This window comes from Hemicordylus capensis, chromosome 5 (genome assembly GCF_027244095.1).
Source record: "Hemicordylus capensis ecotype Gifberg chromosome 5, rHemCap1.1.pri, whole genome shotgun sequence".
Lineage (NCBI taxonomy): Eukaryota > Metazoa > Chordata > Lepidosauria > Squamata > Cordylidae > Hemicordylus > Hemicordylus capensis.
In genome coordinates this window covers 117307091-117331368 of record NC_069661.1, presented here as the reverse complement: position 1 = coordinate 117331368, position 24278 = coordinate 117307091, and the positions used below count along the sequence as shown (strand labels likewise).

Here is a 24278-nt window from a genome sequence, read left to right as displayed (position 1 = left end):
GCTCCTGAGCGGACCTTCAGGAATAACATGTGATCCAGCATGGGGGATGAGCTGCATTGGGGGGGATCTTCAGGATATCAAAGAATGGCACCCAGTTAAAGAGAGCAAAGGGGTGTGGTTGAACATGTATCCACAAAGACATCTGGAAAGGGACGTGATGTAGATCTTTTTAAGTGCTACTATCAGAAGCCTCCGAGACAAGAGGTATGGAGTACTTTGTACACAGCATAGTATAGTGGGCATGTCCGAAAACTGGTAGAACGGAGAGAATCAGTGAGATACAGTTATCTCACTGCACAAACCCTATAAAAAGGGTGACCCTGCTGGAGGGCAGCGGTGCTCTCTACATCACAGAAGGCATAGTCCAGTAAACTAGAAAACTTAAGAGGAATATGCTGCTCCACAGAATCACTGCAGGTGGTAACATTAGACTCCAAAAGTAATTTAGTAGAGGTAACACACTACTGCCCTCCTGACCAAAACTCTGAAGGTGATCATAAGATGAAGGAAGAAATCAGGGAGGCATCCAAAAGAGAATATTGTAAAAATGGGTGTCAGTGGGTAAATCATGAATCATGATAAGGAGATACAATTTCTAGATACCCTAAATGATGTGCTTTGGAACAATTGGACATGGCGCCAACAGACGGGAGGCAACTCTGGATGTAATCCTTTGCAAAGTCCTGATGGGAGACTCATTTTATCAAACTGACTGGGAACAAATTCAGCACAGATATAAGTGGAAAGTTGCCAAGAAAATCCAGTACAGTCACATTTAATTTCAGAAGAGGAAATTTTGCAAAAATGAGGGATTTAGTTGAAAGGGGCTTACAAGGGAAAGTCATGAGGATTAAACCTCTCCATGAAATTAGGAGAGATTGTGGAAGTTTGGAAGTTCCAAACCACAATAACAGGAGATAAAATAGAATGCCGACCACAGGTTCAGAAAGCTATCACCAAGTCCAAGAGGATGCCAGCATGGTTACTGAGCAGTCAAGGAAGCTATAAAGTGCAAAAAAGACTTCCCCCAATGAGAAAAACAAACAGCCCCAAACTCTGGCAAAATACATGCAAGTTGGCAATAAGACAAGTGAAAAAGGAATTTGAAGAACATATTGCTAAGAAAATTAAAACTGAGAATAAGAAATTCTTTAAATGTGTCAAAAGAAGAAAACCTGTCACGAAGCCAGTTAAACCATAATATAACAGTGGAGTTTAAAAAGATGGGGGCAAATTGGAGAAACTGAATGAATTCTTTCTATCTGTATTCACTGTGGAAGAAGCAGGACAGATATCTGTGGCTGATCCATTTTTTTTCAGGGAGGGAGTCTGAAGAGCTGAATCAAATAGAGGTGACAAGAGATGAGGTTCTGGGGTTGATGGAAAAATGAAAGTTTAACGTCACTGGATCCAGATGGCATCCAGCCAAGATGCCATCTGAAGAACTCAAGTGGGAAATTGCTGGTCTTCTAACAAACAATATGCAACTGTCCCTCCATGCCAAAGGATTGGAAAGTAGCCAATACGGTACTGATTCAAACAGGGATACAAGGGGAAACCAGGAAATTAGCTAAATACTTGTTCTAGGTAAATTGATGGAAATTATGAAGAAAGCATGCAGAAGGACAAGCCATGCTGAAGAAGAATTGCCAATACTTCTGCAAAGGGAAAATTCTGCCCCTCCTAACTACCCAGATGAGAATATTGTTGCATTGCTTTTGTAAAAACATGATTAAGGGTAGTGGCTGACATACCATGCAAGGGAACATGGGTGGCTGGAGCACTGCCCGTGCTGCTGCCCTGCCGATGGGGCTGTGCTGCCGCCCAGCAGCGCTCTGCTATTAGCACTCTGGGAATGCAGTTGTGTGATGCAACACCCATTGGAAATGACAGGCTTCATGCAACTAGGTTCACAGAGTGTTCATGATGGAACATTGCTGCGCTGCAGTGCAGTCCCATTGGCGGTGCTCACATGTGTGTAGGGGCATGGGCCCACCTGCACTCCTGTGCATGCTATGTCAGCCATGGTTATATCCCCCAGTATCCTTTATATAATAAGCCACCTAATGGCACAGCGGGGAAATGACTTGACTAGCAAGCCAGAGGCTGCCGGTTTGAATCCCCACTGGTATGTTTCCCAGACTATGGGAAAAACCTATATTGGGCAGCAGCAATATAGGAAAATGCTGAAAGGCATCATCTCATACTCCACAGGAGATGGCAATGGTAAACCCCTCTTGTATTCTACCAAAGACACTGACTCGACGGCACACTTTACTTTACCCTTTATATAAAGATACATGGGCTAGATTCTTGTTAGAGTTCAGTATTAATAAACATTTTTGTTATGCCAAGTGAATTAATGGTATTTTTTCTAACAATTATGTAACACTGCAGAGCTCCAATTTGCTTTAGTGGCTAGAAAATTACAAATTAAATTGATTGACCAATTGTAAAATTCTGCTCCTATACGTTCAATGCATTTTGTTCTGGCATTTTGCTAGATAATAAACTTGATGCAAATACTGAGTTGTTTCCTGAGCAAACTTAGAAGTCAATCAACCACCCCGAATCAAGCTGGTGGATGCATAAATGTTTGAGGTGCATGTGGGGCTAACTTGTGAACTGCTTAACCAATATGAAGCAAATTTGCTACAGCTGTAGGAACACATAGGGACACCTCAATGGCATAGTTTGTGGCTATGTCATTCACCCCAATTCAAGAAGGTGGATACATAAATGTTTGAGGGGCTATTGGAGTAACTTCCATATCATTTACCCCCGTGGTTCCCAAACTGGGAGCCTCCAGATGTTGCTGAAATACAGCTCCCATCATCCCCAGCCATTGTGGCTGGGGCTGATGGGAGTTGTAGTTCAGCAACATCTGGAGGCTCCCAGTTTGGGAACCACGGGGGTAATCGATTTGAACCACATTTGGTACAGTTGTAGTGAGTGACACACAGGGACACCCCACCTTGTGGTTTCTGATGATGCCATCCACCCCAATTCAAGATGGCAGATATGTGAACATTTAAGGCACAATTGGGCTAACTTGTGAACTGCCTAACCAATTTGAACCAAATTTGCTACAGGTGTGGGGACACTTAGGGATGGTTCAAGGGCAGAGTTTGTAGATGTCATCCACCCTGATTCTAAATGGACACGTGAACATTTGAGGTGCAAGTGGGAATCGATTTGGACCAAATTTTGTACAGTTGTGGGGACACATAGGAACGCCTCAAATACATAGTTTGTGATGATGTCATCCACCCCAATTCAAGATGGTGGACACATGAACATTTGAGCTACAAGTGGACTAACTTGTGAACTGCCTAACTGACTTGGGCCAAATTTAGTCCAGTTGTAGGGATAGTGAGAGGAAAGTGGGCAGATTAGTTCTTACTAGAACTATTTGATTTCAATCAAGTGGTAGTTTAAAGCAAAGCAAGAATTCAACCCCTGAATTTCAGGAGACTCACAACATAATGGAAATGGTTGCTAGTTAAAGGAGACATGTCACTTACTGACAAATAGGTGAGGTCTACAAACATTTCTTCAGAAATAAGATCCTAGTTGGAAGCAGTGAAAAGAAACTAGGGGGAGGAAGCGGGAGAAGATTGTGGGATTGATGAAGTAAGTGAGGTTGCACAGAACACAAGGACATGATGGAAATCAACGTTTGATCAAATTCTTGATAGCTGGTAGCAATTCAGGCCTGAAAACAATTATGGGATTCTTTGAAGAAAGATAGAAATGAGAAAAGCCAGACAGATTTTTTTTAAAAAAGGGTTATGCAAAGCATCAAACTCTGAACCAAATCCAAATGAAATCAGGCCTGATTGGCCCTAATTCTGCCTGCTTCGATTTGGGCCATTCAGAGTTTGAAGTTTTGTCTTGCCACACTTCCCTGACCCCTGTACTTACTGGGCATAGGCAGGAGACAGTTGATTTTGCTCCTGGAAGCGAGAATGCTACTTTGGCTTCTCTTTTTAAAAGATGCCTGGAAGAAGTTTTCTTCTCTTTTTCTTTCCAGGTCTTGGGACAGGTGAAGGCTTCTTGGTAACTATTGTCTATTCAGGCCCTGCCGAAAAGACTACAATTCCCAAGACGCCTGCACCTTGCTCAGGGCTTATGTTTTCCTTTGCAAGTCTGTTTGAAAGAGAATCCAAGGCAGCTGCTGCTTCCTAACCACAGGGAGCAAAATCAGCTATCTCCTGTGCCAGTCTGTTTCCTGCCCATGCCTGGCAAATACAGGGATTGAGGTAGTATGGGTCTGAGGGTAGGGGTCTATCCAGGGTTTCAACTTTGTTTTAAAACGAACCCTTGGAATTGGTCTGACTTTAATTGGACCACCTCCAAAGCACCGATTGGCTCCCCTCAGAAGCACCAAGGTGGGCTCTGAATCAAATTGGTGCTGTTTTGCACAGCTCAGCTTTTTAAAAAAGTGATGGTAGGAAGCCACAAAGAAGTAAACAAAGAAATTTACTACAATGTTCTTCTACAGTCAACAGAACAGAACAGACCACTACAGCTAGGGTATATTTTATGCCCACTATGGAGATGTAGCTAAATGCAGCACCCCTATGGCACACTTTCCCTCCTTGCCATAGTGTTTATGAGTACTCACTGGATGATATAGTGTCACCACATGGTGAGTTTACTGACCCCAGTTCCAAACAATTGAATGCTACATACTCACTACATGATTACAGCGTACCATGTAGTGAAGTCTTCTAGACCAGGGATTGGCAACCTTTCAGAAGTGGTGTGCCAAATCTTCTGGGGCAGCTGCAAGAGGAGTGCAGCTCACAGCAAAGCTGGTATCCTGGCCTCAACCTGCCCCCTGCATCAGCCAGGCCATAAAGTTTCCCCAGCCCTCATGTCACCAGCCACATGTCCAGCTCCCAGACTCACTGGCAGGATGGAAGGCAGTGAAGCATGGACTGATTGCTGCCTCTCTTCTTCTAGCCAGCATTAAGCATCCATCACCAGCTGGTCTGTCTCTATCCTTCAGCAAACCTTCGTGCTTTGTCTTCTCCATTTAGGAAGCAGACAAAGCACATGCAAGAGAGCTCACATACACCCAAGGAAGACCAACTGCCATGAGGTCAGCTGCCTGCCTCAGTCTGGTATGTCACTCCTTTCTGTAGCAATCAGTGGAGAGCCAGGATTGAAGGAGGCAGTTTCTCTGGCTGTGCGGCTGGTTGGCTCTCTCACACACACCCATTTATTTATTAATTACAAGATTTAATATACCGCCCAATCCACAGACTCAGGATGGTGTACAAAACAAGAACAGCATCCAAGATTTTTTTGATTTTTTTAAAAGAATTAAAGGGCAAATGCCTGGCGGAAGAGAAATGTCTTCAATAAGGTCTTAAAGGCTGAAAGGGAGGAGGCAGACCGAATCTTGGGGGGGGGGGAGAGTTCCAGAGTCAAGGGGCAGCAACAGAAAAAGCCCTTCCACAGGCCCTAGTACTATGGACCTATCTAAGACCAGGGTCCTAAAGAAGGGCAACCTGAGAAGATCTCACAAGATGGGAAAGGACTGGCTGTGAGAGGCAGTCCTGAAGGTAATAAGTCCTGAAGAGTTTTAAAGGTAAGAACCAGCACTTTGAATTGGACCCAGAAGCAAATGGGCAACCAGTGCAGCAACTGCAGAAGAGGTGTAACACGATCATATCTTCTAGCACCCAAAAGCAAGTGAGGTGCCACATTCTGGACCAACTGAAGCTTCCAGGTCATCTTCAAAGGCAACCCCAGGTACAGTGCATTACAGTAATCCAAACGAGAGATTACGAGGGCATGAGTTACTGTTGCCAGGGCCTGCCGGTTGAGGTGGGACTGCAACTGGAGGACCAGTCAAAGCTGGGCAAAGGCATCTCTGGCCACGGCTCGAGCAGGAACCGTGAGTCCAAGAAGATGCGCCCAAGTCATGGACCACCTCCTTCAGGGGCAACACAACTCTTTCCAGAGAGAGACTCAGACTCGGCAATTGGCCAGATCAAGAAGTAAGCAAAAGCAACTCAGTCTTGGTGGGATTAAGTCTGAGCTTGTTTTGGCCCACCCAGACCCTGATAGCCTCCAGAGGGCAAGCACAGAAATGGCATCTCTGGAGTGGCCTGGGGTGGCAATATACAATTGAGTATCATCAGCATATTGCTGGAATCCCACCCCAAACTGGCAGATGACCTGCCCCAGTGGTTTCATGTAGATGTTAAAAAAAAGAATGGGTGTGAGGACTGAACCCTGAGGGACCCCACAAAGGAGTGGCCACAGGGCAGAGCACTCATCACCAGTGCACACTAACTGAAAGCGCCCACTAAAGAAGGAACGGAGCCACTGCAAAATGGTGCCCCCAATACCCAACCCGTGCAGGCACTCCAGAAGGATAACATGGTCAATAGTATTGAAAGCCACTGAGAGATCTAAAAGGATCAAGAGAGGGGTGCTACCCTCATCAAGGTCATGATACAGGTAATCAACCAGAGCGACTAATGCCATTTCTGTGCTATGCCGTGGCCTGAAACCATACTGACAAGGATGTAGAAAATCAGTTTCATCCAGAACTCTCTCAAGCTGGGCACATACAACCTTCTCCAAAACCTGCACAAAAAAAGGGAGGTTGGAGATTGGTCTATACTATAGTTATCAAGGACCTTGGGGTTGAGAAGTCCTCTTCAAAAGAGGGAGCACCACTGCCTCTTTTAAGGCTACTGGCACAGACCCCTCATGAAGAGGGGTCACCAACTCCCAAAGCCAGGATCTTACATTCCCACTGGTTACTCTAATAAGCCAGGAGGGGCAAGGGTCCAGGCTACAGGTCACAGCACCCACACCAGAGAGAATCCTGTCCACATCCTCGGCCTGAACAGGCTCCCAGAAGTATCCCAGATGACATCACACGACAAAGTATCCGTCACATCAGATCCTGTGCAATTGGAGTCCAATTCCTGCCAAAGGCGAGCAACTTTATCAGTGAAGAATCTAGCAAACATGTCACAGCAGTCAGATGGAAGCTCCACTGGATCTGCATCCCCAAGCAGGGAACCGGTAATCCAGAATAAGGCCGCTGGACGCGACTCAGCTGATGCAATAAGAGCAGAAAAGTGAGTAGACTTTGCTGCCCTTATCGCCATGGAATACTCCTGGAGATGAGAGAGTAACCGTGTTTGGTCAGCTTCGGCATTATTTTTCCTCCAGTGGCGCTCCAGGTGTCTCTTAACATACTTCATCTCCCTAACCTCTTAAGTAAACCAAGGAAGCCGGGATCCACAAATATTGAAAGGCCACTTCGGGGCAATCTCATCCAGAGCCCTCGTGGCCAATGAGCTGCACCGGAGAAATGCTCACCAGATTGCTGGGAATATCCCTGAACACCCTCTAGAAACCATCAGGATCCATAAAGCGCCTGGAGCAGACAATCAAAGTAGGTCCAATGCCCCTGTGGAGGCAAAGAGCAGTGGTAATCTGCATACAGATCAGGGAGTGATCAGAACATGGAGGAGAGAGATGGCTATATCCCCCATATTCAAATCATGTCACCACTGCTCTGAAACAAAGATCAAGACTAAAGTGTGTCCATCCACATGAGTCAGGCCTGTGACTACCTGCATCTGTGGGGCAGGGCCCCTGACCAATGCAAGATCTTCTTTGAAAATCACCGCAACCCTGCCACGGCCTTGGGCTGATGAAGCACACAGAAACCTGGTGGGCATATCTCAGATAGGGCAACATCCCCATCTAGGCCCAACCAGGCCTCAGTAATGCAAGCCAGGCCAACTCAGTAATGCAAGCCTGTTCCTCCAACAGAAGATCAAAGATGGAGGAGATCTTATTACAGACCAACCTGGTATTAAATATCAGCATTTTAAGGCCATGAATGCCAGCAATCCAAACACCTGGACCCAGGAAAGAGGGAGGGGGGATGGAAGAGAGGACCTGCCTAAAACAGCAGGGACTCCTTCCTCTTTGATGACAAGTCCCCCTCCTCTCAACATACCTCCCAAAGCCCGTCACTGTGAGAATAGGCCACCCATATGTTCAAGAAAGAGAGGCAGCCAGCTGGCACAGCCAGGGAGACCTCTATCACCGATCCTGGAAATCTGCTGCCTGCTACAGCAAGCAGTGTGACACACTAGCAGGAGGCAGGCATAGTAGCGGCTGGTCTTCCTAGCATTGTTTATGTGCCACTTTTGGCACATGTGCCATAGGCTGCAGACCCCTAAGCTAGACATTAGTTGTGAGCAGGGGTGCACAACTCAAATGCCCTAGTGGGCCAGAACCAACCACAACATGGTGTTCGGGGGCCAAGGTCAATTTTCAGTGAGTAATTACATTAAAATTAATTATTAAAAATACAAATGAAAACAATTACTAGTTATTTGTGGATATCTTTCCCTTGTCCAAGGACCCATTGTTTTAATTAAGGATAGTGGCAAAAAAACCCAGGACCTGTCCCTGCACAATCACTGGGCACCTGGAATGCAGACCAGCCCCAAACAAATATCAGGTCCGCTCCTCTCCCTAAATTGCTATTGCTTTCAGGTTGCTTACATCAGTAAACATCACCGGGAACACTGGACATATTTCGGAGTAAACATTCATCGGCTGGTGTTTTAAGACAGTTTCAGAGAGGACAGAAAATGGTCCCCTTTGAGAAGAGGGAACTGACTCTAAAAGTGGCTTTTCAGGGGTGCTGTTGCTGCAGGATATTCCTGCCTGTATGCCTGGAAAAAAAGTCCCCATGGGCCAAATCCGGCTCCTGGGCCTTATATTGTGCAGGCCTGGTTTAGAAGAAGAGGTAAATTCACCATGAGGATGCTGTTTATGGCAGCATGTCCATAGCAGGCATAACATGCCATCCAGCTCTAACAATGAGTGCAATACATTACCACTTACAGAAGTTTCAACCTCTTCAAGGGCCTGATCTTTTCCAGTGAATAAGTGCTTTAAATCACTACTAGCCGACCCTGCACAGAGCAGCTGTGTGCTCTTTGGGGCCAGCAGTTACCTCTCCCCCTGTTCTGTCCTAGTCTCCGGCCACCTCCGTGGCCGGGCCAAGTGCCACCTCTGCGGCCAGGCTCACCACCAGGCTGAGTGCTGCCTCCGCAGTCAGTCCCGCTGTTTGCCTCCACAGCCGGGCCCGCCGCCGCCTCTGGGTGCACCTCAGCCTATCAGGTGCCTCTGCCACCCAGCCAATCAGCTGGGTGCCGGGACGCACACCCAGGAAAATTAAATATATAGATTATTAAACAGGCATTTCACAAATCTTGAAGTTACACCACTACTGAAAGAATGTTACATTAGCATTCCAGTCATACACATCACAATGTGTCACTATCCCTACAACTGGACTATATTTGGTCCCAATCAGTTAGGCAGTTCACAAGTTAGCCCACTTGTGCCTCAAATGTTCATGCTTCCACCATCTTAAACTGGGGTGGATGACATCATCACAAACTATGTATTTGAGGTGTCCCTGTGTCCCTACAACTGTACCAAATTTGGTCCAAATCGTTTCCCACTTACACCTCAAATGTTCGTGTGTGCACCATCTAGAATCAGTGTAGATGACATCTACAAACTATTAAACAGGCATTTTAACCATCCCTAAGTGTCCCCATACCTGTAGCAAATTTGGTTAAAATCGGTTAAGTGGTTCACAAGTTAGCTCAATTGTATAGGCGATTCACAAGTTAGCCCAGTTGTGACTTAAATGTTCACATATCTGCCATCTTGAACTAGGGTGGATGACATCATCATGAACCCCCTGCTAACTGGGCAAAGAGGCACCTTTTACCATGGTGATTCTCTTTATTTAGCAGGGGGAGAGTAACTGGCCCTATCCACCCCCAGCACAGTACTTCCAGTGACTGTTGCTGGTGTGTGTCTTATGTTTCTTTTTAGAATGTGAGCCCTTTGGGGACAGGGAGCCATCTTATTTGTTATTTCTCTTTGTAAACCGCCCTGAGCCATTTTTGGAAAGAAATCAAATTATTTATTATTATTATTATTATTATTATTATTATTAACCACAAGGTTGAGGTGTTCCTGTGTGTCACACACTATAAGTGCACCAAATTTGGTCAAAATCAGTTACGTGGTCCACAAGTTCGCCCTCCTTGTGCCTCAAATGTTCACACATCCAGTATCCTGGACAGGGATGGGTGACATCATTACAAACTACACAACTGAAGTCCCTATATGTCACTCACTACAACTGTACCAAATTTGGTTTAAATCAGTTAGACGGTCCACAAATTAGCCCACTTGTGCCTCAAACAGTGATGTGTCCACCATTTTTAAATCTGGGTGGATGACATCACAGACTATGCCATGAGGTGTCCCTACAGCTGTAGCAAATTTGGCTCAAATCAGTTAGGCGGTTCACAAGTTAGCCCACTTGAACCTAAACCTTTTACACGTCCGCCAACTTGAATCAGGGTGGATGACATCATAACAAACTACACCATTCAGGCATCCCTACGTGTCCCTATAACTGTATCCGATTTGGCTCATATTGGTCCAGGCTTTGCAAAGTTTAGTGGTGGGGCACATATGTACGGATGGGTGGATGTACAGACGGACACACACATGTAATGCTGGATGATCTCATAAGACTAATGGAAAGTAGCTAAAAACCTCATGTTAAGAGCCACTATAACACAGCTATTTCACAAAGGCACTTGCTGTGATGTTTTCAATGACTTTTGAGGAACTGGAGTCTACTGTGGAGATGTCCAGCAACTCCTCATATCTGATTAGATTGGATCACTTTCAGTTTGTGACTCCTGAGGATGAGGACAAACTGCTTCCGACTGTATGCTACAAGCTATTCTCTTGACCCTTGCTCAAACTGGCTTATTTCATCTGGTAATCACAATATCAGGAAGGATCTGGTAAATATTATAAATGCTTCTCTGAGGGAAGGCAGGGTACCTTGTCTTAAGCAGGCTATTATTAGACGACTCTTGAAATCTGCATTGGATCGGAGTTAGCTAATTACAGATCCATTTCCAATCGTCCATGGTTTCGCACGGCGACAGAGCGGGTGGTGGCCTCTCAACTCCAGTCAGTTTTGGATAATACAGATTATCTAGACCCATTTCAAACCAGCTTTTGAGTGGGCTATGGGATTGAGACTGCCTTGGATGGCCTGATAGATGATCTCCAATTGGCTATCGATAGAGGGAGTGTGACTCTGCTGATCCTTTTGGATCTCTGGGAAGCTTTCGATACTATCGGCCATGGTATCCTTCTGGGTCACCCGAGCGAGGTGGGATTGGGTAGTACTTTTTTTACAGTGGATCCGTTCCTACCTCTCTGGTAGATTCCAGATAGTGTTGCTGGTAGACTGTTGTTCTGCAAAGTGAGAATTAAAGTAAAGAGTTCCACAAGGCTCCATACTGTCTCCAGTGCTCTTTAAAATCTGCATGAAACTGCTGGGAGAGATCATCAGGAGGTTCGGTGCAGGGTGTTATCAATATGCTGATGACATCCAGATCTATTTCTCCGTATCAGCCTCATCAGAAACGGGATAACTTACCTAAATGCCTGCCTGGAGGTGGTAATGGGCTGGATGAGTGATAACAACCTGAAGTTGAATCAAAATAAGACGGAGGTACTGCATGGGGGGCAGGGTCCAAACACAAGAGATGGTTTAGATTTGTTCTGGATGGGGTTACACTTCCCCAGAAAGAACAAGTACATAGCTTGGGAGTGCTCCTAAATCTAAAACTCTCTCTGGTTTTTTACGTTGAGGTAGTTCCCAGGAGCGCTTTTTATCAGCTATATGTCAGCTATGCCAATTTCTGCAGGTAAATGACCTTAAAACAGTGGTGCATATGCTGGTAACCTCCAGGCTTGATTACTGTAATATACTATATGTGTGGCTGCCTTTGTATGTTGCCCGAAATCTACAGTTGGTACATGATGTTGCAGCCAGACAGGTCTCCGTGACAACCCAAAAGGATCATATAACACTGATTTTAAAAGAATTGCACTGGCTGCTGATATATTTCCAATAAAAATACAAAGTGCTGATTGTTACCTATAAAGCCCTCAATGGCTTGGATCCAGGGTACTTGAGAGAGCCCCTTCTTTGTCATGAACCCAGCTGCCTATTAAGATCACCTGAAGACATGTGGTTACGGTTGCCACAGGCTCATTTGGTGGCAACTCAGAATTGGGTCTTCTCTGTGGTTAACCCAGGGCTTTGGAATATGTTCCCTGTCAAAATAAGAGCATCTGAATCTCTGTTTGCTTTCAGGAAGACCCTCAAGACACACTTGTTCTCTCAGGCTTTTAAATGAAATTAATTATAAACTGTTTAATTGTTTTTATCCCATAAAATTGTTTTAACTTTTTAATTTGTGAAATTGTTTTGTTTTTACTGTTTTATATTTGTTGTTTTAAATTGTGTACTCCACCTAGAGATACACATATCAGGCTGTATATAGATATGACAGGTAGGTAGGTAGGTAGGTAGGATAGATAGATAGATAGATAGATAGATAGATAGATAGATAGATAGATAGAAGCTCCATGGCTAATTTTTACAGTGGTCTATAATGCTGTGCAGATTTTTGTTTAATTAAAGAAGGAAATAAAAACAGTAATTTCAAAATATGCATGAGCTCAATTAAATTTTAAAAATCAGAATTAAGAAAGCCACGTGTATCATAATCATGCACATTAAAACTAACATTTTCATGATTTTAACAGTCTGATTCTAAACACATTACAAGGAAACAAGTCCATTAAAGGGATTTACTTTCCTGTCTAGGAATTTTCTAACTCAATTACGGTGCAATAAGACATTGAATTGCTGTAATATTTTATATTCTCCTATAGCTGCAGGGACTGAATTGCTTTGGAGAGCTCAGTGTTAGAGCACATGCTTTGCATGTGTAAGGTCCCAAGTTCAAGCCTTGGTATCTTTCTGCCAGAAACACTGGAATCCTGGCTGCCAGTTAGTGTTGATAATACTGCATTAGATGTACCAATGTTCTGTCTCCATAAAGGACAGTTTATTATTACTGACCATGCATATAGCACCCACACATGTGCAGATGCCATGTGCATGCTGGTGCCACACAGGGATACTTGGGATGTGTGCTGCCCCAGCAGGAAGCTGCATGGCGTGGCAGAGAGCAGATAAGGACCTGCTCTCCTCTTTCTTAAAGCTCCCACATCCCTAGGCAGCATGGTTGCTTGGGCAAATGGAGCTGCTGGCAGAAGAGAAGAGATGTCTCACAGCCTTTGGGCCCCTGATATCTTGTGTGGAGCAGGGATTTAGGAAGTGTTAAACTTGCAGGCAATGGATGTTGGCATAGAAGAGTGGTTGGGCCCTGGATGTCTCACGAGAGTGGCAGAATGACAGCTACCTGCAGTTACAAAAGTCCAAGTACCTCTGAGCCCAGACTACTTCTCTTGGGCTTTACCTCCCTGACTAGAGAGTGGAAGCCTTAAAGAGAGAGGCTTCTGGAATCTTACACTCTTCCTCTTCCTCGCTATCTGCTCCGTCCAAGACTGTTGCTGGCACTGGCATGCAGATATTGGGGTTCATGTTGATGTGGGAGTGCAGGGGCGTAGCAAGGTTGGAGTGGGCCCAGAGACAAGATTTTAAAATGCCCCCCCCCAACCGAAGTTCAGCCCATGAAGTAAAGAAATTTTAATGAGGCTGAATAGCGGTAACAAAAAGCATAGTAAATTTATACACACAAACACACACACACACCCCTATGTGCCACAATAGAACATCATCCTAAATTATTTTTAAAAAGGTTTTGTAAATTGTAGATGATGCAAGTCATTTAATGGTATCAGAGAAAGACATGCTGTTCTGGTAGCTCCAGGTTTTAACACTCACATCAATTTCGGAGAATGAATACAACTGAAGGAAGCCTAGGTGGGTGCGCAGCTCAGGGAGTCAGTCATGTGACTTGCCTCCAGGCCCCCCCCCCAAGGCAGTGGGCCCCCAGGCAACTGTCTCCCCTTGCCCTATTATAGTTACACCCCTGTGGGAGTGGCCAGCCCTGGAGTAGGCTCAGGCCCTGAGGAAGTTTCCTCTGGGGACTCCAGCTCCAGAGCTCTCTCAGGTTGCAGTCTGGTGTCAAGATCTGGGGTTGGGGCTAATGCTGGTCCTGCTTCCTCAGCATTGGACTCAGTGTCACTACTATGAGCAAATGTTGTGACAGTCTGGGTCATGACAGTCTGAACCAGGCCAATGTGTTCTCTTAATTTTTAGCCTACTTTCCTTAAGAAAAGTAAACTTATGAGATCACCCAGCATTCTTTCTGTGTGTCTGCCTCTGTGTGCGCACGTCCACCTATCAACTTCACAAAGCTATCAACTTCACAACCAACTTCACCAATATAAACCAAATCCGGTACAGTTGTAGGAACACATAAGGACACCTCAACAGCACAATTTGTGATGATGTCATCCACCCCATTCAAGATAGGGACTGCATGAACGTTTGAGGCATAACTGGGCTAACTTATGAACTGCCTAGCTGATTTGAACCAAATTTGCTACAGCTGTGGGGACACCTCAATGAAATAGTTTGTGATGATGTCACACATCCCAATTCAAGATGGTGGATGTGTGAACTTTTGAGGCACAAGTGGGCTAACTTGTGAATCGCCTAACCAATTTGAACCAAATTTGCTACAGCTGTAGGGACAAGGGCATAGTTTGTAATGACATCATCCACCCCGATTATCAATGGCAGATGTGTGAACATTTGAGGGGCAAGTGGGCTAACTTGTGGACCGCCTAACTGATTTGTACCAAATTTAGTGCAGTTGCAGTGAGTGACAAAAAGGGACACTTCAGTGGCACAGTATATGATGATGTCACCCACCTCAATTTATGGTGAATGCATGAATGGTTGAGGAGCAAGTGGGAGCTGATTTGGACCAAATTTGGTACAGTTATAGGGAAACATAGAAATACCCCAAATGCATAGATGCCTGAATGTTTTGAGGTGCGTGGGCTAACCTGTGAACTATCTAACCGATTTGGACTAAATTTAGTCAAGTTGTAGGGATAGTGAAAGGGCTAACTTGAGAACCATCTGATCTGAACCAAAATTGGAACAATTGTAGGGACACATAGGGATGGAACATATGTAATTGGAACATATGTAGGGACACATAGTTTGTGATGTCATCCACCGTAATTCAAGATGGCAGACATGTGAATGGTTGAGAAACAACTGGGCTAACTTGTGGACTGCCTAACCAATGTGAATCAAATTTGGTACAATTGTAGTGAATGATACATAGTGAAACTTCAATGGTCTAGTTTGTAATGATGTCATCCACCCCAATTCAAGACAGCAGATGTGTTAATATTTAAGGCTGAAGTGGGTCAACTTATGAGGATGGTAATTATCAATTAAGATTAAAGTGAAAGGAAAGTAGGCAGATGAGTTCTTACCAAAACAACTTGTATTAATTAACAAATACTTGAAATAAAAAAGTCAAACCCTACATCTTTTCTGGACATTTTTCCTAATTTGCTTAAGACATCATCAATTTTTTTTACAATATATAATTTATTTGCCTGCACATTTATGTAAATTTACTTGAATGATGATTTTGTTAATTGACCACAATCTGTCATTAATTGACTACAATCTGATTAATAATTTGATTAATTAATTAATTACATTTTAAAAAATCATGAGGTCCCAATTTATGCTTTTGGCATTCATACTTTAGTACATAAATGTGCTTATAAGTTTAGCTATTAAGTGTGTAGCGCCAATAAACTGGCTAGAAACTCAGCTATTTCTGAGGACATGTAATTTGAAACAATGGCGAGGGAAGTCGTTAAACAAAACTTGAGTAAAGAACTTCAATAGCACAATGTGTACACTCTGAGTTGTGTTATTAGGGAGTCAAACTAACAATATTGTCATATACACATTTCCTGCATGCAAGAAGCAGTCGTACAGACAGACGAAGGTGCTGATGTGGGTATGCATTCCTGCAATCAATGGAAGAGGACATGTGGACTCTAATTATGTTCTGGATTGGAAATTGAGGTAAATCTGAAATTATTTCTGTCCTGCATTTGGAGCTGCCCACTGAGCTCTGACCTCTTTAAGTACCAATACGCATGGGAAACTATGAGCAACAGAAAAAAACCAAACAGAAAATAACATAACAGAAGTCTAAAGTGAATAATGAAAGACTATGAAAAAGTTATCAGTTTTCCCCCCTAAAAACATTTGACAACATTATTCCTGAAACAGTAACTGTGGTACACTAAGGGGCATTTGTTGCCAATGTTAATAATATTTTGCAATTTCATTTTTCTAAATGTAATCCAATTTTTTTTGGTAACACGTTAGGAATAATGGCTGACATGAGGAAAATTACTCAAAGTAGTCCCATAGAGATGAGAAAGATTAGATAATGCATAACCTCTCCTTTTAATTTCAGTGGGACTACTTTGAATAATTTCCCTCATGTGAGTCAAATTGACTCAGCCAACAAGCCTAAGCTGGCCGTATTATAACCTGAAGATCCTGCCTGTCCCTTTAAATGTTCCAAGGCAGTAGGAGAGTATGTTGCCTCCACCATCTCCCCCACTGGTCCCTTTGGCCCTTCCTCTTCCCAACCAGTTGCTATGAAATAGAAAAACACAGGTTGTATTTGATACAGCAAGTAAGAAAGAGGTTGGGCGAAGGGACCAATGGAAGCAGAGGCACAAAAAGTGCAACAGCTTGACATCTTTTTGGTCCTTTTGGTGTATTTAAACAGACAGACATGATGTTTGGGATGCAAACTGGCAACTTTAACCTAGAAACAAAAACAGCTGCCATGAGAGAGCTCTTTGTACATCCATAATAAAGGGGGTGGGGAAAAACAGGTAGTTAATTTAATGACAGTACCCTCATGCCACAGATAGTTATTTTATACTTGTTGTTTCTTTTCAGTGAAGTTCAAATTGAATAACTCAAAAGACATATGCAAGACAAAGTCCTTAAGAAAGCCAGATAAACTTGTTCCTTCCCCACTCAGCTACAGTGTATTTAGATATTTTTAGTCTTGAGAGGAATAGAAATAAATGAAAAGGAAATAACCTTCACATAGTGGTGTTCCACTTATCAAACAATAAAACAAGATTACTTTCTTGTAAAGTTGTGCCATCGAGTCGGTGTCGACTCCTGGCGACCACAGAGCCCTGTGGTTTTCTTTGGTAGAATACAGGAGGGGTTTACCATTGCCTCCTCCCATGCACTATGAGATGATGCCTTTCAGCATCTTCCTGTACCACTGCTGCCCGATATAGGTGTTTCCTATAGTCTGGGAAACATAACAGTGGGGATTCGAACCAACAACCTCTTGCTCCCTAGGCAAGTTACTTCCTCGCTGTGCCGTTAGGTGCTGCAGTTTTAAATTACTTTACTAAGCAGCCCTGTTATGCCTAAGTGAAGAAGGCAGGGCATAACATTTAAAAATAAATAGCACCTCATTCCATTTACAGCCAAATCTAGATGCATATTTTACAATATAACATTTTAGTGGTCTCCCCGAGGTTTAGCATAATTTTGTTTTTGAAGGTGGAATTTGAAATATAATTTTTTTCTCCTATGCACAAATGCCATTTTACATAATTTGATACTTCCCCATTAAGTTTAATGAAATTTTAAACTATCTTCTTTAGTGTGTTTTCTGTAAATGTAAGATACCTCTAAATATGATGTTTAATTATATACCTAGTCCTATTACCTAATTATAAACTTAAAAAATATTTCAGCTCTGTGCTGCAGTTAATCTATATCTTTGTGTTAATCTGTATTTTTGTATAAAGCACGACACTGCGAGTGCACAGTTGTCCTCAAGAATGTATATATACACATATGTACCTTCCTAACATACAGTACAGTCAACACTGTCCTCATAATACTAATCATCGTCAGAGCTGGAGGGGAAGGCTGACTGCACCAGTAATCTATTTTGTATTCCATGTACAATTCCAATCCACAGATAGCAACCATGTGCAGAGCCTCAGGTGCTGGATGTAGGGATCCAACCACAGGAACCACTTCTACAGAACTCTTTTGCAGACACAGTTCCCAATGGATCCATGCAAGGAAGATTGCTCTCCACACAGATCAGACTTCATGATATGTTTTAACTTCCCACTGATATAAAATGTTATGGCATGCCTAATCTTCTATGGACTCTGCTGAGGGTGTTCTAAAAATTCTATAATAAAAGCAAATGTGAAGGTTTATTTCATACAGTAAGTTGTTATTTAAAGATGTACTTCACCTATGATATAGTTTGAAAGCTAGTTTTTACTGCTTTTCCATACTGGTATTTTCCTTTGATAGCTTCATTTTAATGCAAAGTTACTAAGGTTTTGTAGAAGGGTGAGGGGGAGATGAGATAAAACTTACCTAGTTGGTACTTTGAGTAACAACTTGATACTTGGCCAGCACTGCATAATCGTCTCTTATTCCTTTTTCTTATCATTGTGTCAGCAGGCTTGCACTGCATCTTCCTCTTATTCATTTTTTTAGGAACCTCAGTAGGGCCATCATCCAAGGTGATACGTTTGCTGGATTTCTTGCTGTCTTGTTCAATATGGTGCCCTTTAACCAAGCTGGAATGCTCAGTTCCTTTAGATATCTCTGCATCCTTTTCACACCTATCAGACATGTTTTGCTTAGCAGAATGGGACCTTAGAGTACAAAGTCTTTTTTCCTGAAAAGAGCTGCAACTGGTGCTAACATCAACAGATTCTGGAGTGCAAATTGTAGTGTTTCTATTAAAGGCATGCTGCTCTTCTATAGGATTGATTTTCTTCAAAAATATTCTACAATCCTTAAAGGTTTTGTCTTTCCATGCACCTTCACCAAGTTCACCAGGGGCTTGTGCTTTCCCAATATTTTTCTGGTTGCAATGTACTGACTGCATGCTGAGGTCAGACACTTGTATTTTCTGATGAACAGCTGCATCTCCAATTTCAGTTCCAACTGATGGAGTGATACTATGAGATTCCACCAGCATTGTGGGCAACTGGGTTTCTACTGTGCCATTTTCCCGGCGCATGCATATTTTGTTGTTCATGTTCCTACTTGCATCAGCAAAACAGTGACTTTGGCAGAAGAACCGCAAGTTTCTTTTTTTCGATTTCCAGTCATTCGTTCCATGATGATACAGTTTTTTCACTTGTCTCCACCGATCATGCTGTAAATTCTCAAATTTGGTTCGTCTGAATTTAGCTAATGTGAAGTTATGTTTCCTGTTTAAGACTTGAGACCTGACTATTTTATGTAGGATTTGTAACTTTCCAGCCAATTTTGAAGGTGTTGATAGTGCAAACTTTTTAAAGTGCTTTCTGAAAGGATTAGTATTACAATCAGATTGTCTTGTTCCCATTTTAAACTGCCTTGTACTAATCACTTCAAAAGGATTGCGAGCATTGGCCTTTCTTACTAATGAGAGTGACTGTGTTTCTGTTGTTTGCATAAACCATGTGCACAGTTCATCGAGACTACATTTCTTCTGGAAAAGCATTTTAATGGGTGAATTTTCAAGCTGTAAAATACAGGAGTCCAAAGGGTTTGATACATCAATGCCACAGTCTTCTTCATACAGACATTTTTCAAGTTCTTCTCCATTCACGTGCAACCAAGTGTTTGTTATCTGTTCATATCTACTATTTAGTTCTTTTAACAGGGAATCATTAGAAATGGAAGGATCCCACCACCTAAGGGAAGGATTGGATGAAATGATGGGATCCAATGACATTTCATTAATATCCCTGAATTTATTATTCTTTGAAAGTTTTTTTGCATTTTCTGAAGTTTCATTCACTGAGGTATCTTTAGATGTCATATCTAAGTGATGTCTTATTTTTTGCTCTTTAGTATTTTTAAAACAGAGTTTATATGATTTGTGTAGAAAGGCACTTCTACAAGATAATGAGCTAGAAGATGCTAAGGAATGTAGGAAAGGCAGTGATGGTCTTCTATCTCTAAGAGATTGCCTCAAAGGGATTTCAGGCTTTCTTGAGGCTGTTGTAATCTTCTGGTGTGAACATTCCTCGCTTGTGTCATTCTGAGAACTTTTTGTATCATCTCTCTTATTGCACTGCTTAGATGACTTATCATCCTGCTTAGATGACTCCTTTTTTTCTAACACAGTCTCTTGTTCTAAAGGAGGCAGGCAGCTGCTAATACTCACTTTTCTTTCCTGAGATGAGATCTGATTAACAGTCACTGATATGCCAGATATTTTTACTTTTGCTGGTCTACCAGGTTTTCTAATAACATTTAAAGGCTTCTGGTTTGGTCTTATAATATTGCTGCAATGGGCTGGTAGCACAGGGCCGCTCTCTAGAGGTCTAACATATTCATAGCCAGATGCAGAGGGCTTTTCATTTGCACCATTTTGCATAGCTTTGATTTTTGGCGAATTGTTCCTGGTTCCTACATTCTGCCTTATTTGACCAGATTCATGTACATTGCTACCATCATCCTGAGGGGCTGCTAACCGATCAATTACATTTAGGCTACCTTCAGAAACACATCTCTTAGTTCTTCGTGACCTTCCAAAGACAACTGTCACAATAATATTTTTGTTAATGTTTTCCTCTTCTAGAACTTCTGTATTAGAGCTGGCACTTTTCCTAGCACTAATGGAATCACTTGGATGGTTGGCATTTTCAGCTACGTCTACCTTAGGTTTTGGAGGCCGCCCAATTGGCCGTTTAATCTGTTTCACAACTTGAGGGCCAATTTTCTTGGGTCGGCCAGGTTTTCTTTTCAGGGAGGATCCAGTGCCATTTTGTTCTACAGGATCTTCATTTGGCTTATTTTCATCAGTATTTGTTTCATTACCAGTTATTGCAGGAAACACAAAATTCACTTCATTTTTATGATAACTCTTTTCACTATCACCATAGCCACATTCTTCAGTGGAAACATTTTTAGCAAGATCCCTTGCTTCTGCCTGTCTTTCTGACAGTGCACTTGTTTTACTCTGAACAGAATAAAGATCAATGTTTAATTTAGCAGAATCATCAACAGAGGTTAGGGTATATTTGACTCCTTCACTACTGTTAATCTCTGAAAGGAACATAAGTTTTATGGGACTAGTGTAATTTACAACTGGTGAACTATCCCCAGTATTAGAACTTGTTTGTAGGTCCTCATTATTGGAAGTCAATACACCTGAATCAAATGAAGATCTCAGGAGGCTTTTATATTTTTCATCAGACACAACTTTTTCCTTTGTTGACACACAGTCCTTTTTGCTACTATTGCTACATGGTACATGAGCCTGTGATAGTACATATTGTCCCTTACTTCCAGTTTCACTCATGCTAATAAGGCAGCCACTTTTAGAACTGTTGTTGGCATCATGCTTGTGAATGTCTTTCAGTTTGCTCGATATTTTATAACCTTTAAACAATGGGTTATTAGTCTTTTTTGCCATGTTTATTGTATCCTCCAAACGTTCTACAACAACGTGTAGATTTGTGTTTCTTACAATCTTATTTATATCTTCATTGCTACATGTTCTGGCCTGAAAATCTTTAAGCATTTTCTCTTTATCCATACAGTTGCATGGTTTTTTTGCCTTTGGGGATTTTTGAAATAAAATATTGTTAGTTACATACACAGAGCACCACATAGGAGGGATATTATGTTTGGTCTTATCCAACATTCCATCATCATCTCCATTCATAGGGACCTGATCCCTAGGAAGTTTTACTCCACAATTTCCATGCATTTTAGCCAAGTTGGTATGGGATATTGTAGATCTATTTTCGGAAAATGCCACAAAGCCAGAATTGGTTCCTAAATTATTCAGAGGTAGTTCTAGCGACTCATCTTGACAAACTTGTAAAGACCTTGATTTAATGGGAGAAGATATCTTCCCTTTATTTTCATGATTTTGTAAAGCAAGATCTTTTAATGCACTATGATTGTCAGTTTTGCTTGGTGACAGTTTGTCATTTTTAATAGGCTTTTTTGTATTTCTCTCTGAACTTGCCTTTTTCCTTATAAAGGTTTCATCCAGACTAGCAAGCTCCCTCTTGAATTGCAAAGATTGTCGTCTAAACAATGATGAATCAGGGGAATTATGCATTGCAAACAAGGTTTCTTGCCGTTTACGAAATCTTGTTTGGATAATTTTATTTTCCACTTCTTTGTCATGTTGGCTCAATAGCTCCATAAAATTATAATCATTTGCCTTAGTGTTGTGTAAGAGAGATGTTATGAAGTTCCGCAATTTAATATCAGCTTCTGTTCTTCCATCACTCTTAGATAATTTTGCAAGGTTTGCTATGTCAATAGTTTCTATTGATTTTAATTTCTCATTGATTCGATCCATTAAATCTTGAAATGCGGCAGCATTTTCAACCTTTTCAAACTTATCAGAATTAATGAGGCTATTTTCTTGATTGGTACTTAGAAAAGTTTCATCAAAGTTCCCAGACAGTTCTGCAATGCATATTTTATCTTTCTGTCCACATAAACTTCTTTCAGCTGGCAAGAGGGATGGAGGCTGGTTAGCATTCATTTCAAGTCGACTACCTAAAGCTCGAGATCCTTCAGTCAGTTCCTCCAAAGAATCAGCTTCCACAGGTGATAATGGAGGTGGAGAAGGGCTGCGGCCTCTGCTAGCCTTGTTACTCTTTTGCCCTACCGAAAAGAGATTACAAAGTGCTGCTTTTGAAGAGTGGCTCTTACACTGTTGTATTTCTTTGGAGCAGCACCTACGAAGATTACAAGGCACATTACTCCCTTTGTCCACCACTGTGTTAAAATATCCAGGAGCCACAGACTGGCACGGCAAACAATCTGTCACATAGACAGACAGAGGTGATAAACATGTATTTGGCCTTTGAGTTTGTAAACAGCATCTTTTCATTAACATGTAGCCATCACAACTGCAGACTGGAACATGTACATCATCTTCAACCGTTTCAGAATATATAGTATGTGGCAAAGGGCAATTGCAATGAATACTTGGATCTTGGATTAAAAATTTCAACATAGCTAAAATCTGATGCCAATGATATGAACATAATGACTCCAAAACCTTGCTTAGAGCAGAGTTTCCGCTTTCCAATTTAGTTGTTTCCTCTGATTTTGAACCAGCGGCTGTGCTTGAACTGAAAACAAAAAGCAGATCGAAACAAAAAATAAATTACCGTTAAATAGGCATAATATGATTAAAGACTAATTGTGATAAAGTACCAAAATTGGCATATCTGGAACATTATTATAGAAATGTCATAGTTCCACTGAGGTTTTGTATATTCATTATACAGAAAACATATATAAAAACAATCTCTTTGCTAAATGTTAAGTAGTATAACAGTAAGTGAGAAAAACTTAACTTGGCCAACAATTTCTTTTAGCAACATGAGATTTCAAACATAAAATATGAATTTTATTGTACCCTCCATTCAATAAGAATATGACATATTAAAAAATAAGCCCTATATTACTATGGGGAGATAATTGGCCAGTTCACACAACTGAATAAGCCATGGTTTGCTTGGTTAGGAATGTGAGCTGAGCCTGTGCACTCCCTCCTCTCCTTACCTTCATCATGGAGGCTTGATGTTTCAGTCCTGGCTTCTGAAAACACAGCTCTGAGGAGCCATGTTTTAACTCTGCTTTACAAGCCACTGTGTGAAAACACAGTTTGAAGTTGGTTTCGCATCCTGGCTTGGAAACCACAGTTACAGGCTTCACACAAGCCATGGAGTTGTGATTTAACAAGCAAGGATGTCATAAGATAAGGAGGAAAGGAGAATGGGGGGAAAGAAGCATGTGGTCTTGGTTTGCATTTCTGATAGATAAATTGTGGTTTATCAATCATGTAAAATATTGATCATTGACACACTACAGCGCTAATTCTCAGCACATTTTAACCATATGAAAATACACTGAAATTAATTGCACTTTGTGCTGCTTCATTCATAGCAGATTTCCTACACAAAAATAATTGCTTCATTGAAAATGAGTACATTGTTATGTGTGACAAATGCAGATATACCCATTGTGCTGTGAATACACACAGCACAGAAATGGCAATTGGTTGATGACTTTTCATTACATGTACATGCAGTAACACACATACACTTGCATTTGTCAAACATGAGGATGTACATAGTGTCCCACAGAGCTTCCTCCACAAGTATTTCCTACAGTTTCCAATTAGAAAATTGGTCTGAATTTACTAAGCAGCCTGTATATGCAAGGGAACATATTTAGGATCAGAAGG

At 42.0% G+C, this 24278-nt stretch overlaps 1 protein-coding gene across 6 annotated transcripts in view; it reads right to left on the bottom strand.

Moving 5' to 3' along the window:
* Nucleotides 1-24278, bottom strand: part of LCORL (ligand dependent nuclear receptor corepressor like) — a 142978-nt gene that overhangs the window by 7720 nt on the left and 110980 nt on the right. For 2 of the 6 annotated variants that reach the window (XM_053254212.1, XM_053254213.1), the window contains one exon: nucleotides 18425-23157. The exons of 2 other annotated variants lie outside the window; for them this stretch is intronic. In XM_053254212.1, coding sequence (XP_053110187.1) covers nucleotides 18425-23157 — 4733 coding nt within the window. Of the gene's footprint in view, nucleotides 1-18424; nucleotides 23158-24278 lie in introns of those variants that run through there. 2 more of the 6 variants (XM_053254215.1, XM_053254218.1) reach the window with 2 other exon arrangements.